Raw genomic sequence first — 18,450 nt, forward strand, 5'->3', positions numbered from 1 at the left:
TCAGGCTAGGCAAGCAACTAACCACCAGGGGGCTCAAAGGTTCCACAATCATATAATTTATTTTCTTTTTAATATAGAGGTATTTGTTTCCTTTAGACCCTTTATGATTTAGAAACACTGGTGTTTTTATTTCTCTAGGGCTTGTGACCATAACAATGCCAAACTGTGTGTGCATTCCATCTATGGAGTGATTTTTCTTGATGGCAGTAACAGTAATTAGCAATTGAGCCAAACCAAAAGGAAAAAAAAAAGAAAGTCAAAATTCCCAGTAAAGCCACAAAATCTAATTAGTCACAAAATAAAACGTAACCTCAGATCGGGCATATGCTCTGGATTCCACGTGGGAAAAGGGAAGAGTGTATGTTTCTGGGAAAGGCAAGCAGTGTTTTGAAGACATATCCGAACTGAAAAGTGTTCCTGGCCTAACACCAGGGGAAATGCTTTTTGAGGAGATACACACAAACTAAATATTTACACTGACGCTGTTGTCTTAATGCTTAGATCCTTTCAGCTCCCTCCTAGATCTCAGTTCAGCCAATCACAAATCTGTATATGACTAGAGCTGAGATTTAAGTGTGCTATTGGACTGGATTAGATCCTCTTAAAATCACACACATATATATATATGTGTGTGTATGTGATGCCTAGGTGACATCGGAGGGAATTAACTGTATCAGATTACTTGTTTGTGATGTTTACTTATTTATTTATTATGATGACGGCAAAAATCACAACATTTATGAAAATCAATTCTCTCAACACCAGGCTAGGACAGTTTTGACCAAAACACCCACTATGACTCTTAACACAGTATTGGAGTGCATGCATCATCGAGTACAACTCAACCACAACACAACGCAGACAGACTGGTTTAAACTAGTCTGTGTGTGTGTGCGCGCGTGCGTGTGAGAATGTGTGTAAATGTTGTGGGGGGACTGCTGTGAGTGTGAAGATGTGTCCAGACCAGGGGTTCTTCCATGAGCATCACTGCTTACAGATTATTACGATGGTAAACAGGCTGCCACTGAGTGGTATTTTTCCATTATAGTCGAGTTGATGATTTGTGACTGTAGAGGGCGTGGATGGACACTTTGTCAACAAATTCTGGTTAAAGTGTTCAGCAGTTAGTTGTGTGGTTGCTCTGAGTTAAGGAACTGTGGTTGGTTTGTGTTTTCATTTTGAGTTTTAAGTTTGTTATAAATCAGTGGAAGCCAAAGAGACATGTTCCCATCAGTCTGCTACACAAACTCAGTATTCGCCACAACCACCTGTATCAATATCTTACAAAAACATGTTTTAATCTAGTCTTTTTTATAGTGTTTCCAAATATTTTCTACATTTTTAGATATTGTGTAAAACATTAGAAATACTTTTTTTTAGTTAACAATCAAAGCCTTCTTCATTGTATTCAGCAGTTTTATGTTATTTTGTTATTAGGTTTAAGATATTCTGGGATGTGGTTTGTAAAGAGGAGACAGAAAGAAGGCGCAGATCTTCAGGCTATTCCCTTTTTTTGGTTAATGACTGTGTGAAATTGATCTGTGTAAATAATATGGACGAGCTGATGTGATCAGTATCAGTATTGGTCTAAATCACTGGATGGGATGTCGGGAAAAGAAAAGGAAAAGAAACCCACAAACTCTGACGTGCTCCAAAAAAACTTGTGCCCCATGAACATCATGTGACCAGAATGTGAGTGAGGGGTACACACGTCTGTCACTCTGCGTTGATCATGTCAGCTGTGTGGACTATTTTAAAACAGGAGGAAGTAAAAAAAAAAAAAGAAGAAAAAGAAAAGCGTGACAGCAGAGTGTCATTGTTGTTAGTGAGAAAATGTAAATGAAAAGCAGCAACAGTGTTTTCACGGAGTCATGTTGTGGGCTGTTTGTTTCTTATTTGTAACACAGTTACAGGAGCATTATGTTTTTGAAATGACTGGCTGAGACGGGGCGGCATAAATACATAAGCCCAGATGTGTTATTAAAGGTGCAGTGTGTAAGAGTCAGTAATCCTGAGACAGTAGATTGTAACATGTGGCCTTCACATACTAGGAAACTTGTTCTACTTCATTTAAGAAGAAAACTTCTTCAAAATGTGAAACCTGTGCTGCTGTAGAAACATGGCAGCACAAGAAGGCAGCGTACGTTAATCAAGGCCCTTGCCTAAAGCCTTATAACAGGGGTCTCCAACAAGTAGGTCCCAGTCTCGTTCCAAGTAGCTCGCCAAAGGTTTCAATAAACAAACTTAAACCTGCTTACATTTTCACCCTATCTCCCCTTCAAGCTCATTCGGTTTGTTTGGGTTGAAATGAGCTATGAGAATAATAACGAGGTAATAAAACACGAGTAGCTCTCAGAAGCAAAAAGGTTGGAGACTCCTGCCTTATAATAAGGCAGTGAAAACCAAACAATTTTTATTTTAAAGCAAGTATATGCTTAAACATGCTTGACCTTTTAATAACTGGTTTGGCAGATGTAAAACAAAGGAAAAGAGGAGGCAAAGGAAAGAGAATCCAGTAATCATGGACTTAAAAAAATCTAAACTTTGAAAAGTGAAGCAGTAGTCAGCCACCAGGGTGTGATGTCAGTTTTGTAAACTCCCATTTGGAGGAAAAGAGATGATAAACGTGGACACCAGAGTGATTGACAACAGGTTTTATTCAAATAGAGCCTGGTTACAGGTGTCTGTGAATTTCGATTTTCATAAACTCATAAGGCCTTTGTTTGGAGCTGCAACTAAAGATTACTTTCGAGTACTTCTTTGGTACTTAAAATGTCAGAAAATGTTGATTGTTGTTTCCAAAACTAGAAGTTTTCAGTTTTATGATTCCTTTGTCAAAATGGAGCAATGCAACCGGAAAATATTCACATTTGTGGACAGCGCATGTGCGAACTGAATTTCCGCCCCACCAGTAGGTGGAGTAGACGCCCCCCTCACCAAGCAGAAAAAAACATTTCGGCAACAGAAGAAGTATTCGCTAAGGATAGTCATCCGAGCCTCGACCTGGCGACCCATGAATCGGCTGACCCCTGATTCCGCTCCCCGACGGACCTTTCAGTAGTGAACCGCTCAAATCAGATGTGTCCGAGGGAGCTGTAGCATCTTCTCTCCTTCTTCTTCTTTGGTAGGAATGTGTCCTATGCCCTGCGTCCAGACTTGTACCGCCACCTGATGGTGAAGTGGGATACTACAGTACCCTGACGCACAAGTATACCCGGATCCGTGGTATGTGACGCGCACTTAGGCGCACACGGAAGTATACCACAGGCTTTAGGCATTTATTTATTTGTTATTATTGTTATTATTATTACTAGTATTATTAATATTATCACTTGTATAGTTATAGTTAAGCCATAAAAGAAAAGCGAAAAAAGGGGTGGGGGAACCAAATCCCAATCTCGCCTAGGGCACCAAAATTCATAGGACACCGCTGTCCAAGTATTTTATAACTTTATTATTCATACCACAAAATGAATTTATACCATTTGTCCAATTGCAAACAGTCGAACGAAGAGGAAATGTCCCCTCAAACAGCTTCAGGTTTTTCGGTTTGCTCCGCCTCATACACCTGCCCAGCTAAGCCCCGCCCCTCCCAAGTCATAAAAACCTCCCGAGACTCGACGACCTGTCAATTCCTACCAAACCGAGCGCGCAGTCTCTCTCAGAGTTTCCCCACACACATTGCTCCACACAGTTCAGTCTCAGGCGGACTAGAGTGCTACGAGGGGGGGATTTAAACTCGGCAACCGCTAGACAACGCACAAGAGTCAGTGAAGTCAGACCCACCGTGAGCGTCTACTCTGCGCTCCATGCTCCTGCAATCCGGCGGGTGTTAAGATCCATGGAAGTGGCCGGCTTCTACGACGAGGGCAGCTTTGCTTTCCACAGTCACAGAGACAACGCGATCAGTCCCGTCAGCTCTTACTGGAGGCTCGGCGACTCGATGACGGAGGTGGGCATTGAAGAGCCGGAGAGAGCGATAGACTTCAGTGTTTACCTGGACACGGCTCTGCACTGTCCGCAGCTGACGCACCAGCAGCAGCAGCAGCTCCAGCAGCAGCACCAGCAGCACCAACAGCAGCAGCAGCAGGGGAGCGTTTACTCTGATTTCCTGGCGGAAAACAAGATCAAGAGAGTTCCAGCTTTGCAAAACTACAAGAGCTACTCCCTGCTGAACGAGCTGGAGGCGAGTCAGTGCGACAACTTGCGGGACCCGAGGGAGCCATACTCTCTGGGCTACACTGAGCTGCAGGAGACGCGTGTGGACAGTGTCCTCAGTCCGGAACTCGTCGGGAGTCGCTACCGATCCGCTGCTGCTGCTGCTGCTGAGAGAGACGACACCCAGGAAGACGGAAAGATGGAGAACGGGTCGTCCGGCTTTGACATGAGGTCGTATCTTCACTACCAGTCCACCAGCGGCAGTCTGGGGAACATTTCCACCGCGTCCTCGACCTGCTCCAGCCCGCCCGGCACACCTGCCCCGGCAGGTAAGAGCAGGTCGCCGTCGCACGGCGGCAAAATGTCCAGCGGGAAGGCGAAGAAGCGACTGGACAAGGACAGTGAAGAGTACCGGCTGCGGCGGGAGAGGAACAACCAAGCCGTGAGGAAGAGCAGGGACAAAGCCAAGCTGCGCAACTTGGAGACGCAACACAAAGTGCTGGAACTGGCCGCGGAGAACGACCGTTTACAGAAGCGCGTGGAGCAGCTGTCCAGAGAGCTGGCCACCCTGCGCAACCTGCTCTCTGCCACCGGACAGTGTTAGAAAACCTGCTCCAGCTCAGCGTGACCTGCGCACGGATCACATCTCACATCTCCGGGCTCCGCACGTCTGATCACTGATGGACTTTATCCCCGGAGCTGATCCACTGAGCGAGTGTGTGTTTTTTTAAACAAAACAACAGAAAACGGTACGCTTCACAGGTGAAGACTGCGGCTGACCACCGGTTTACAAAGGACACTTTGAATGGGACTTAAGAAGTGGGTGCATGGATTGCGCAATCATTCTCGATTCTTCACATGTCACCTGCGCTTTATTCTCAGATGTCATCTTTATTTTTATTTCTTTGGTGTTTGCAGTATTTCTGTGCAGGTTTTTACATACGTGCGAGTGAATTAGTACTTTTTGTGTGTGTGTGTGTGTGTGTGTGTGTTCACAGCAGTGGTTGTCAAGGGAAGAGTTGTGCTGCAGTGAAATGATGCAACTCTTTGTAATAGTATTGGCAATGAATGAAATAAATCTAATTATTTAATATTAAAAGGTGAAATGCTTTAATTGTACTTGATATTTTATTGAATTAAACAGATTTATACTTTGTCTTAACAATTTCTTTGGCCATTTTCATCCTTTTTCGTGTGTGTTTTTGAGGGTGTAGGCTGAGACAGATGGCTGCAGTGCTGGCTTTAAATATTCACATGTATGATGATAGTCGCCATGTATGTCAATTACAGCATCATACAGATGAGGACTCACTTGACAATATAAGGCAACATTTCAGCCTATTTAATTCACAACAACATACTACAACTAACAAGAGGCACCCAAATTGTAGGAATTTAATGTTTTCCTTTTGGGGAAAAGCGTGAAATGTACAAATCCATTCACCACAGATAAGGACAGTCCAGACAAAACACTAATACTCTCATATGTAATCACACAATGCCGCACCATTAATCATAATTTGCGTCAGTGGTTTTACAAGCAGAGCTCTTAATATCAAACAATCTGTGTTTTTCCATTGCTATTGAATGTAGCAGCAAAATGAGGCAATTCCTTCAATTCTCAAAGACAGACTCTGTCACACTGTTACTGTGTAACTCAGCAACAGCCATTTTTGTTCCTCCATGTTTACTTAGCGATTGGACACAAAAGTCATCAGATCCTGAAATGCATCCAACCGATTTATGCTGAAATGATACTGCTGAGAGCAGCAAACAAAAAAAGGAGGGGGGACAAAAGGGGCAGAAAAAAAAGAAAAAATGACCCACAGCACGTAGCACAGAAATGTTAGTTTTATCTTTAGCACATGGCTCTGTCAATAGTCTGCTGGGTCCACTGGCCCAGTGAGGGGTTCAAGGTCGCGTGGAAATTAATCAGCAACTAACCTCCTCACACCACTTCAGGTCACGCTTCAACAGCCAAGAACTGACTGGGAGACGGCGCGAGCGAGATATGATTAATCCTAAGCAAACCTCCTTTAACCCCTCAAGTGAATAAACACTCAGCAGAAAATGTTGGAAGTTAAAGAGAAAAAAAGAAAGAAATGGGAGTGACAAAGGAGGTTACAGCAGACATAATAGATAAGTTGACTGTTGGTTTGCTGTGGAATTTACCAAGCCCTCGGACTGCATTTCACTGTGTGCACAACGTTAAACATATCTGCCACGGACAAGCAAACCCCAGACAGAGGAGATAAAGAAAAGGAGCACACAGGGATTTATATAGGTGATCCATAACAGTGAAGGGGGTGGGGGGATGTTTTTCCAAGTCTTTCAGTGCGCTAGTTAACAGAGAACATATTGACTTATCCAGCATGTATATGTTGTTGTTGTGTGTCGTTGCATTGGCTGAGTAAAGTATGGAAACTGTGTGATGTTGTTTTTGGTGGGCAGGCAGGGAGAGATGATATTTTGAATACAGTGGGATATTTCAACACACACACTCTGTGATGAACACTCAAGCTTGTAGCGGTTGTGCAACATCCTCCCTTTCCAACACATAACCACTTTAAGAATGTTACACCCACTGTTAAATAAGACATTGTTATCCAGCATGTACAAGACAATGGCTGAGAGTAGCAGTTGTGGCCTGGCTTTAGGTCTCACTAGGGCACAAAACAATAATCATTTGTCATGACAAGGTAAACAAAAATGTGATCCAATCACAGACAGTAATCTTACAATAATCTAGAAATCCAACACTCCACAGTTGTGTCTCTTCCAGCACACAAACCCCTCGTCTTGCTGCTCTCGTTCATGTTTTTGGCGCAGAGTCAGTGAAACATTCTAGGCATTCTTTTATCGATGACCCCCACATTTCCCATTTGAGCTCCTGCGCTGTCTTTTCCTTGCTCCTGGCTCAGATGCTGACAGGAGACAGGGAAATTCCCACACAGGGTGACCTCTTTTCTTGAAAGTTTAGCCCAGCCCCTTCTTCAAGCATTTTACCGTCAATGGGCAGTGTCTGTCCGTAAACTCCTAATTGCATCATGGCCCCTCCACAGTCCAAGTGGCCTCCTAAAAAAAGTCCTCTGATAAAGCAACACAAACACACACATGCACACCTGTCATTTGGATGTGCACTGTGTACCAGCTGTTGTGAAATGGAAGACTTTTCTCTTTTTTATGCCTATTATCAGTCGTTTGTTGCTTAAAACATGTATAGTAAAAAGGTTACATGCTGAAAACACAACAGCCTTAACACTTTTACTCATTGAATCTGGCTCCAGCTGCAAACAACAATTATTTTTTATTATTTATTAAGCTGTCGAGTACTCTGTCATCCCCGAATGTCTTGTTTTGTTCACAAACCAAAGAGTTTATTGTCACAGGAGGAGCAGAAACACCAAACATATCAAAACAGTTTGCAATTAATGAAGTAGTAATTCACTCACCAGTGAATTGCTGCAGGCCCACTCGTGGCTTTGGTCCAGTTTTTTGCCTCGACAGCTTCTCCGCTGACACAAAACACAACATTTGTTGCCGCTTCACATCGGCAAAGTGAAGTGTGTTGAAATGGAAAACACAATGAACATGGACTGAATGGGTTTTGTGGCTTTTAAAATCAGCAACAGTTTTTATTGCAAAAGTATTAACATACGAGGAATTTGCTTCAGTTTTCTGGCGCATAACAAACACAGTGACAAGAGAATGAGAAAAGACAAAGGCAGGTTAAATATCTAAAGGCAATTACCGGACAAGAATGGGGGGTGGGGGAAGAGACAATACAGTAACATTAAAACTCAAATATTGTAAAAAGCAGTAGACATAATATTAATAATGTGTGTGCAGGACATGAAGAGAATATCAGATTAGGAGGGGAAAAAACAATTGTTCAGTAGGCTTGGGTTTAAATTATATCACAATATTTCATCAAGATAAAAATATTGTGATGATATTTCAGAGAATTTCAAATTTAAAGTGTCTGTAGTGATATGGCACGATACATAGTTCCTAATTAAAAACCTATTTATGATGCAAAATAAATCAAAATTTAACTCATAACTTGATACTAAATGGCATTTGGCCTACATGTGTGACAGATTAACACGTCTCACAGAACAGCAGTTATGACGCCAATAGTAGACTGAAGTCATTTGTACCTTTTTGTATTTTGACAATTGCGCAACTAAATAAATATCTGTAATAGTTGGTGTTTCTGGCTCATGTGTCACATCAGTAAACTGAATATGATTGACTTCTGGACTTTTGAACAGATGAACCAACAACTGGGTTCAAGACAAGAACATGTGATGTACATTGTCACTGCACATTTTTATGTGTATGTTTGTCATTTTTACCACATTAATTTGCTTTTTATTTGTACAGATAAATGGTCAAAATCGAATCATTGTTTCAACAATTATTGTTCATTTTTGTCTCTTAAAAAACCCCAGAATCATACATTTTGGTGAGTGCATTCATAGTATTGTAAAAGTGCATGTATGTATCTGTGAATTGTATTTAAACTGGTTCAGGTGCACAAATGTGTACAAAATTGTCTTTAAAAAAGGAACGCATTTGTACCCTTTCATGTTCTCATCTGTACTTCTGATGACATTTGAGCATGATGTATTTATGTCACTTTTCAGGATTATTTATAGATATAGATAGATAATTGGCAAATAAAACAAACAAACAAATTGGCTCTCTATACTCAATAAAACTCACCTATAGCTGTATCAAAAATGCAAAGAGTTTGTATTCATTCAGAAAAAAACCTTCAAATCATTTAAAGAATAGTTGATGTTGTATTGCAATATCAATTTGTAAATTTTAATAATTTAATAATTTGTATTATTAACTTAACTTACTATTACTCCAGGTAGATACGCAGCCACAATTGTAGAATTGTGGAAGCTAATGTGAAATCAATAAAACAACACATCATAAACAATTGATACAAAGCAGAAAACAACACATTACAGCTATTATAAAGTAATTATTTTACAGTAATATGCTTAAAGATTGTGACTAAAAAAAGTTTTTCCAGGCATCTAAACAGAAGGCTGTTGGTGAATTATATGAATAGCACTATGTTTGTCAGTCACTCATAACATTTCTACTTCCCTATGTCATATCTGGGGATCCTGAATCTCATTGACGCTTACTAAAGATAAAAACCTTCAAAAAGAGATCAAAAATGTATGTTTTAATTTCCTTAAAAAAAAAGCTTAGTGACTTCCTAAAATGGCTGGCTGATGTCGTTCTGTGCAAAATGGGGACTATTCCCAGCCATACACGCACAAACAAGTGTTTTCGATGGGACGATGAGTCAAAATAAACAGTGTCCATGTTTATGGCAATTAGAGAACATGTCACGTATGGCGCAACATTTTGGGAAAGGTGTGTTTTGAAAAACAATCTGGCTTTGTGGCTACCCGGAAGGCAGTATATCATAGACTACCCATAGTATATATATATATTTCTTTTTTCTATTTGCTGTTGTTGGTTTGTATGTTAAACATAAAGTACGCAATTAGCTGATTCAAATTTTACTGATGGACCCCGCCCTCGTTTTGTCTCATGCTGTCTGTTGTTCTGCATCCACCAGACCACAGTGCAGACATGGAGTACCTCACAGTTCTATTCTGGGCCCTGTTCTGTTTTCTATTCATGTCCTTTTTTGCATATTATATGTCTTAAATTTATTTCGCTGACTGAAAGGATGTCACACCTCAAACTAGGTATTTTTTTATTAAAATGTGTCAGTGACAAATCACTTATAATAGACGGGAGATAACCGCAATTCTGGTCTGAATGTTGACAAATAAGAGATCTGTTGTCGTCGTTTCTTCTTCCATGGATCCATGTTTGAAGTAACCAGACGAAAATTAATTTTATTTTTGCCCAAAAATGTGCTCTAATTTGCCTTTTGAGTAAATTGCGGACCTTAAAGTACAAAGTTTGTGTACAAAGAGAGAAAAGAAAACACTGAACTGACCATTCTCAACATTTTTATTCTTAAACGTCAGTATACGAGGATGAGGATATCACTACAGCCACTAAGCCTCAGATATCTGTGTTCGCAAACTTGTGTCGTCTTTAAACCTATGATTAAAACAGTAATTAATAAACAGCGTTCCTAAGTAACAGTGTGATTTTTTGCTTGTTTTATTACAGTTTCTTCTCTAAGTGAAAGGGGAGCACCGGACATCCGGACCATGGGTTGTAACGGGAAGCCAGATCGCCTGAGCTACGGTAAATGCATCAGAACATGATCTGTCTTGAAGTTAACCAAGATTTCAACATCTTTGTTCACTTCTGCTATTTTGCTGTAGATGACTGTGAAAAACACAAAACTGACGAGCAGAAGTGACTTGCGGTCACTACACAGCAAGTACCACTGCCCAGGTCTTGTGTAACATCAGGTCCTCCTTGCAAAATGGACATTGGTTTATTAGAGTAACATTTGAGTGTGAGAAAGAGTTTATTTCAGTACAATTGCAATATGTGTGTTAAAACCTTACATTGACCTCTTCTTTTTACAACATTTTGGAATTTTACACGGAAACGTAAACGTTAACCATAGATATAAAACTTGTTTAGTGCAATTATGGCAGTTTAAATTATGCTTTAACCTCTTCAATTTAATTTTTTGTCATCCATCCAGTTATAAACTATATACAATTACAAATATAGGCCAGCTACATTAAAGTTATTATTATGAATAAAAAACTTTATTCACATATTTTTTAATGCAAAAAATAATAAATTCTCTCAAACTAGATATGTTTCCTTAGACTTCAGTCAGGTTTCCGTAAGTGTTTTTTTTTTTTTGCTATTTTCTAACATTATACACCCTTTCACTCTAATTTAAAGTGGGATTTTATTCATATTCTTCACTTGAAAATAGCAATACTGCAACAAAAACACATCCCAGTACTGTGAAAGAAAGAAAGAAGAAAGAAATCCTGAATCGCTATAACAATTATAACAAGTAAGCATACATGATTTACTGTTGAGTTTGTTCAAATTCACGCAAATTAAATTTAGAATTTATGTAATTAATCATTTGTAACAACAAGGTTAAACATAGAAAGTTATATATTGTATGTATGTATTGATGTACGTGCACCAAAATACAGCATAAACTTGAATGATTTATTTTCCACCAGTGAACAAAATCGGACATTTTCATTAAACAGTACAGTAATTAATCTTGAATTCCACGCAGGTGTGACTCATTTTCACTATGCAGTGAGTGTTACCTCACACATAAGCATTCATCACTCCTCACCAACAGCCTTGTGTTCATGTCACCGTCACTCACACTAACACTGATATTAATATTAACGCCAGTTGAACTTCTGTTACAATTCCCGCTGTTTTCTACATTTTACATTTCTGTATTTTACACACCTCTCTTTGTAAATGTGATGTTTTCTGCTAAACTAAGTTGTAACACTTTATGCGCGCCTGTGCGTCCTGGGAGAGGGATCCCAGAGTTTTTCCTCATGTGATGTCTAACGATATAACGGAGAGAGCGTGTCACTTAAAGATAAAGATTAAAGATAAAGATTCCTTTGTTGCCACTATAGGCAAGCACCGTACAGTGAAATTGGTTTCGGATTTTTCATTAGTTTTATTTTTTATTTAGTTTTGACTTTTTATTTTTAAATTTAGTTTGTTTCAATTAGTTTGCTAGTTTTTATTTTTGTAGTTTTAGTGTTAAATTTATGTAATTTGGAGTGTACCTACTGACGTCTGCACTTTGTTGCAGATTTAGGTAGGTAGGTACCTATGGAGTATAGAGTACCTCACAGTTCTATGATCTCTGATGAGCCAACATTGATGAAGTTTGGTCTTTCTGGTTTGTTCAGACACACTGTGACTTTAGAACAAGGAAGATGATGCTTAAGTGAGCTCTCTAGGTTCCAAATGTTCCACCCATATAGAAAGTTCTGTCCGTGGCACTGTTCCTCAAAGCTGCCTCTCAAAACTTTCCTAGATTACCAGAACTGTGACATTGCTGGCTGATGAAGTGAACATCCTGTTTTATTTCGACAACTGGGCCCTGAAAATTGTGAATATAATGGAAGTGAAATTTAAACTGTACTCCTGATTTTGAAGAAATGATCCTTCTAATTGCACAGACGTCATGGTGTGAGGTGAACAGTTACAGTAAACTGCACGTTTTCATTCAGCCCATGGTTGTAGGCCAACAGTGCAGGTCTGTTAGACAGGTAGAGAGAGGAGAATAAGGATCTGTTACGGAGCGCACTGTGTTCCTTATTTTTGATTATCAAGTCGGTGCAAAACCATGACAGAAAAATTAGTTCATTAATGAAGATTGTGCGATTTGTATGAGGGATAATAAATAAAGAAAATCCTCCTTTTGCTGTTAGGCCCTTGATCTGCCTGTGATTCATTACTATCCAACAAAAAATGGGCACTTTTAATTGGTCCCATTAGGGGTAGGTAGGTAGATCGGTACACTTTCGGTAAAATTGTTAAAAAAAAATCAATAAACACGATGTTGGAAAAAATGTACCCTATTTTCAGTAAAATAAAATAGATTTAATAAATTCATTAGGTTTCTTAAAACCATCTGTAAGGTAGGCACAAACAGTTCACTGGCCCTTTTTAGCAAGAGTCATTTTACCACTTGCAGTCTCTAAAAGCTTCCTTTTTATGAGTACACCATAGATGTGCAGTGTATAGTGCGGTCCAATATGCTTAAAACAAATACAGCTTCACTCCATCGGTGCAGGAACCAAATTTCCGTGACAGTGCATTTGCTTGAGCGTATAACACAACACAACACTGACGATAAATATCCTCATCATCTGCCAGTCGAACTGTACTGTTCTAAAATGTCCAAGACATTTCACCACACTGAAGATGCTCAGGACATTTTAAGCCAGACAAACTTAAAGTCAGGAAATTATGTTTCGGGAGATCATAATAACACTTTTTTTTGGGATTAGGGTTATTGTATTTACCGTCACACAGAACACACATTAAGCAGCTGAACTTGGGCTAAAAACATGAGATTCACTGCGAGTCCTGTGTATTGTAGCAACGAAGACGCGGCAGGATAAAAAAACATAATAAAATGACTATATTGAGTTTTATACTCATATTTAGTTGATAGAAAGTTACATACAGTGCTTAACAAATGTATTAGACCACCCCAAAGTCAGGTTTATGCCACAGCTGCCCTAAATTAACAGCACTGGTAATTGTCAAAATCTTTTTTTTTCTGTTTCTGGAATGGTTTATACATCAGAATGTAGAAGCTCTTTAACTGAAATAATAATGATGCACATTATTATTTCTTGATTAAGATGTCAAATTATACCTATTTACTTCTAAAATATATATATATATATGTATATTCTCGTTTTTATGACAGGTAGTTGTGAATTTGGACCCAGAAATATTCAACTGCTTCTCTTACTCAACTGTGAAAAAAAAGAATAATTTAAACTGAAATATAAATGGTTGTTTTGTTTTAGAAGATGTTGTGTGCAGTAACTTCCCGACTGTACTCTTGTGAAATCATAGATGTCAGACACATGTAACAATATTAATGATGTGTGGGGCTTTGACATGCACAGATTATGCAACAGGAAGTAAGGTGTGTTGACGGCAGTAGTAGGCCTGACAATATCCACCACCTACAACAGCTTAACTCCTCATGTTCAACATGTTTTTAATACCTTTTACCCAATTACCAAGTGTTGTTGTTATTATAACCACAGAGTCACTGGCGAGCGCACAAACACGCATCACATGCAAACGTTTTGTCACTTTTTCCTGCAGTTGCTATGATGAACACATCAACATGAACCCAAAAGAACATCAGTGACATCTGCGGTGAGGCAGGCCGGTCGACTAGCTTTGTTTACATGTGTCGCCGACGACGTCAAGCTTACAGGGAGAGGAAGTTTGTGGCAGCTTTGAAGCGTACCAAGGAGGAAACACCATCTCCAATCTCTAAGTATTTACGCTATGACCTAAATGTTACCTACGCTGTGACAGTGGAGGTAGAATATATCACATCAGTGTGTTTGTCTGACAGTTGGTCCTCAACAGCAGCAGCGGGGGGGGGGACAGGAAGAGGAACAGGAACTGCTCACGAGTGAATGTCTTAACAGACAAGACTGAGAGGCTGCAGTTTAATGAGAGCAACAACACGGTGCTTTTCCATTTTCTATTCAAAACAAACAATGAGGCTGCTTAGGAAAAACACACAATATACATACGTATATGTACATATATGTATATATGATTCAAGATTCAAGGGTTTTATTTATCACACGCATCGTAACACTCGTATAACCCACGGTGAAATGTAACCCCGGGTCGCTCTAAGACTGTTAACATACAAGAATATAAAGGGAAAAGGAAATATATATATGTGTATATATATATATATATATATATATATATATATATATATATATATATATATATATATATATATACATATATTAAGAAACTATATTTAATACTCTAATTTAAGTATCTGTAGATATATACATACTAAGTACTAAATTCTAAACAACATAATAAACAAGAAACAACAGCAAGTAAGAAAAATGAAAGTGAGTTAAAGTGACAAATAATGCAGGTTTAGCAGCAGCAGGACTTGGTGTGACAATGTGTCTATAGCCAAGTGGTATGTCCTGGTTGAGGATTCCCTATGCTACGCGGATAAAAATTCCTCCCAAGTCTTATGTATATGTATGTGGTATATTTACATGATTATTTAATCCAGACTACTGATGCGATGCTTAGAGGAGGAAACTGCGTTGCTCTGACAGGGGCCCCCAATGAGACGCTGCTTGTCGAGGTCACAAGCCAAATGATTTTGATATCGCTGCTTCCATCTTTACTGAGTAGTTGTTTCCATATTTTGGAAAGCATGTTGCACACTGAGACTTTAGAAGAAAAACAGTTGCCACAGCTTTGCATAAAGTATACATGTACATATATATGTATACTTTATGTACATATAGACATCCTCTGTCTGTGTGTGTGTGTGTGTCTTTGTTACCTGCTTTACCTGCCTTTTATGGCTTAAACATTGACTTTGTCATGTTCTAATCTGGCAGAACCTCTGAAGTTAAGATTAGGGATAAGTTTTTGCTCAGTTTGTCCAAATGAGTGGAAGTCAGAGTGCAGTGTCCTTCGAAGAATAGCAGCACAGACCTGTGTGTGTGTGTGTATGTGTGTGTTTTACACAATGCGATTTTAATGGTATGATGTAATATATTGGATTAACAATATAAAGAAGGATCATGGAAATACTCCCGTCGAGTGTTAAGTACTACAGAGGTGTAGTGTAGGGTTACATTCCAGCTGCGCTCGATACTGAAAGCTGTCAAAGTCTGACTCACTCCCACAACTGTTTTGAAATAATAAAGACATGAGGAGACATGGTATACCTGACGGCGTACTAAGTCTCCTCAGTGTGAAACTTCCAGTGTACTGCGTTGGCGTTTACGGTGACTCAGACTTTGCAGAGTCATGCTTGGAAAGACTTGACTCCCCTTGCCTTCAGGAATTTCCTGATCCCCGCTCGGCTCGGCTGTGAAAAAAGATCTGCATGCTACGAGTTACAGTCAAACATACGTAGTCCTCCTCCTCCTCCTCCCTCTCTACCCCCCTCACTTCTTTCACAGCTGGCCAGCCTTTGGGAAGTTCCAGGTTAATAACTAAACTCAGGACACATGTTGGAAGAGTCAGCAGGGCAGAGCAGATATCCCATGTCGTCGATTTGTGAGTGTGGCGTCAGCACTGTGCACAATTAGGCCGAGTAAGAAGTCACTGCCTCATATTTTCATACACATTTCATTTCCTCAAGTTACTTTTCTGTGCTCAACTGGAATTTCTCGCCAAAATCGAAAAAGGTCCGGTAGAAGACAAACATGGATATGACATGAATTCAAACTACTCTGTCATTTATTTATTTATTTATCATAAGCAAATGAGGGGTAATCTTCACCACCAGCCGTGAGTCATGCTCAGACAGACTATAGATTCAATAAAAAAGCAACTGTGGCTTTAAATGACTTCCGGTCCCTGGTCACACCTTGATTGTTTTCCTAATGCAGCTTGTTCTAGCTTGCTGGCTCGACGTCAGCAGAGCACGTTGGGAGTGCTATTACTCACTGTTGAACTTGCATTCCAGTACATGCAGCACGTACCAGCGCCTGCCGCCTCTTATTTCCCAAACAGGAAGTTCAAGCCAAGTTTCTTGCCAAATCATCTGCGCTACACCCCGAAAGGGAGCCAAGACTCAAGCAATACATATGCCTTCAGACATATTCTTCCTTCCTTTAGAGTAACTGTGAGGTCCTGTGTTCTAATAATAATAATGATAATAATAATCAAACCCAGAGAGACTTTGGGGCTGAGTTTAGTGGCACAGTTTGTGCTTTAGTCTCTGAGTGTTTGTGTCAAAAATAAACTGGGTGTGTTTTTTAAAAAACACTAATGATGTTATCAGTTTTGATTCTGGAGCCAGCAGGTTGAGTTTTTCATCAAGATTTCATGAAAAAGAAACATTGTCAAAATGTAACCACTCAGAATATAATGGCAACAACAATTCACGGCGTAGCCACCACTAATCCCTTAAAACCTGTCTGTCTGTCTCTGTAAAAGAGGAAATCTCATGACTCCACACTACTGACAGGTAAACGGTGTTACAATAGAGAGAACAGGAAAGAGTGGGCGGCAACAAAAAAGGCAAGGCTCCATATTCAGAGTGAAGCAATGTGAGAGAGACGGAGAGTTTGACAGTCCCACAGAGCCACCTGGTGTTGGTGTAAAAACACTCAAAAACTGTATTTACCCTCTGGTTACAAGTAAAGTTCCCTTTCCACTTGGCCACGGGCTTATAAATGTGTTTATATTGTGAACTAAACATCGTCCCATATCAGAACAAACACTTTGAAATGCTGTGGAACATGACCATAGATTTTGTTACTGTTTATATATAATATATATATCCCCAATCCCAACTTGATAGTCGTTTATTCCCAAACCGCTGACAACTAGACCTTTATTGGCCCTTAGGTCATTTGAGTTTGTAACTCACATTAATGGATTCAAGGTTATTTTGGTATATAATATTTTACTGCTGTCAATCATTTAAGACGATTTGCTGATTTACTTGCATCAAATGAATGGACTTTTGTCTATTTTCGATTGAAACAAATACATATTTTCATTGACTCTCATGTCTCCTCATAAATTCCACCGTTACTGCCATTTTAAAAACACCCTGGATTGTAAGAAAATCATCTACAGGATAGGACTCCTGTGGGATTTTGAAGACTCATCAGTCTGCTGTCCAAATTAGTGTAAAACCAAGCCAGTGTTTGTAAAAAAACTTCTAGTTCTAAAGTTCTAAGTTGCATAATTATGAATAGAATTCTGTTCCTGACACATTTTTAGTTTTCCGTTCAAGACATGAATTTATTTCTGTTCATTAAATTATTACTGCATTTGTGGACCAGCTTGGTAGCAACACATTTAGCAACACATTTTTCACACCAAGAATTAGTGGAACTAAGGACGCCATTAGTGTTGTTTACATCTTTACAGGCACTGCAATGTTGAGCAGTGGACGACTGCGTTTCTCTGCTTCGTTTTCATGCCCTGTGTGTGATTAAAGCAGCTGTATTTTGATTAATTCTGTTCCAATTAAAGCCACTTTTCCTATGGTATAGTGTTTTAAACACTGATATAGTTCTCATTTCCGCAGTAATACAATGTACATCTCTGATGGAAAAGTCCTAAAGTACAAATACACCTGCCCAGCCACTCATCATGCTACAGTAGCTGCAACACATCAGATGAAAACAACAAAACTATTCATGTTTTCGATTTGTTGTGATGATAAAACAGCTACAGCTCTTTCGACAATAGATGTGGTGCATTGCCTTCATTTGTAATAACCAGTACCAAGATACCATAGTGACTGCATTCATAAAAACTGCTGCTTTAATCTACATCAGTAGTAATTTGCTCTCTCATCATCCTCCTCTTCCTCACATATACTTCACACTGATATAGTGAAATTAGATTAAGATGGAGTGAGAGATAAGGTCTAATTATTGATTTTTATTTTTATTTGTTTAATTTTCTACACATTCTGGTCAAAATTCTTCAGCTCTGCTCTGATCACATACCCTGGTATATTCAGTAGAACAGTAGGTACCACCAGAGGAAGCCCGTGTACCACTGGTGCTACACATACCACAGTTTAAGAACCATATA

The 18,450-nt window shown here is 39.4% G+C and overlaps 2 protein-coding genes across 2 annotated transcripts in view; both read left to right on the forward strand.

The window, feature by feature from the left end:
* The window catches only part of LOC122777379 (kelch-like protein 12), a 40,722-nt gene that overhangs the window by 1,651 nt on the left and 20,621 nt on the right, over positions 1–18,450 (forward strand). The window contains exon 2 of the mRNA XM_044038584.1: positions 10,339–10,416. Within this exon, the coding sequence (XP_043894519.1) occupies positions 10,380–10,416 (37 nt within the window). The 5' untranslated portion in view covers positions 10,339–10,379. The remainder of the gene's footprint in view (positions 1–10,338; positions 10,417–18,450) is intronic.
* cebpb (CCAAT enhancer binding protein beta) lies at positions 3,618–5,320 on the forward strand. Its single transcript, XM_044038589.1, has one exon. The coding sequence runs from the start codon at positions 3,842–3,844 to the stop codon at positions 4,760–4,762; it is 921 nt and encodes a 306-aa protein (XP_043894524.1). The 5' UTR covers positions 3,618–3,841; the 3' UTR covers positions 4,763–5,320.

Source organism: Solea senegalensis, linkage group LG11, assembly GCF_019176455.1.
Source record: "Solea senegalensis isolate Sse05_10M linkage group LG11, IFAPA_SoseM_1, whole genome shotgun sequence".
Taxonomy (NCBI): Eukaryota; Metazoa; Chordata; class Actinopteri; order Pleuronectiformes; family Soleidae; genus Solea; species Solea senegalensis.

Bases quoted from the DNA above. Each gene is read 5' to 3' on its own strand.
- cebpb (XM_044038589.1), top strand. From the start codon at position 3,842: ATGGAAGTGGCCGGCTTCTACGACGAGGGCAGCTTTGCTTTCCACAGT.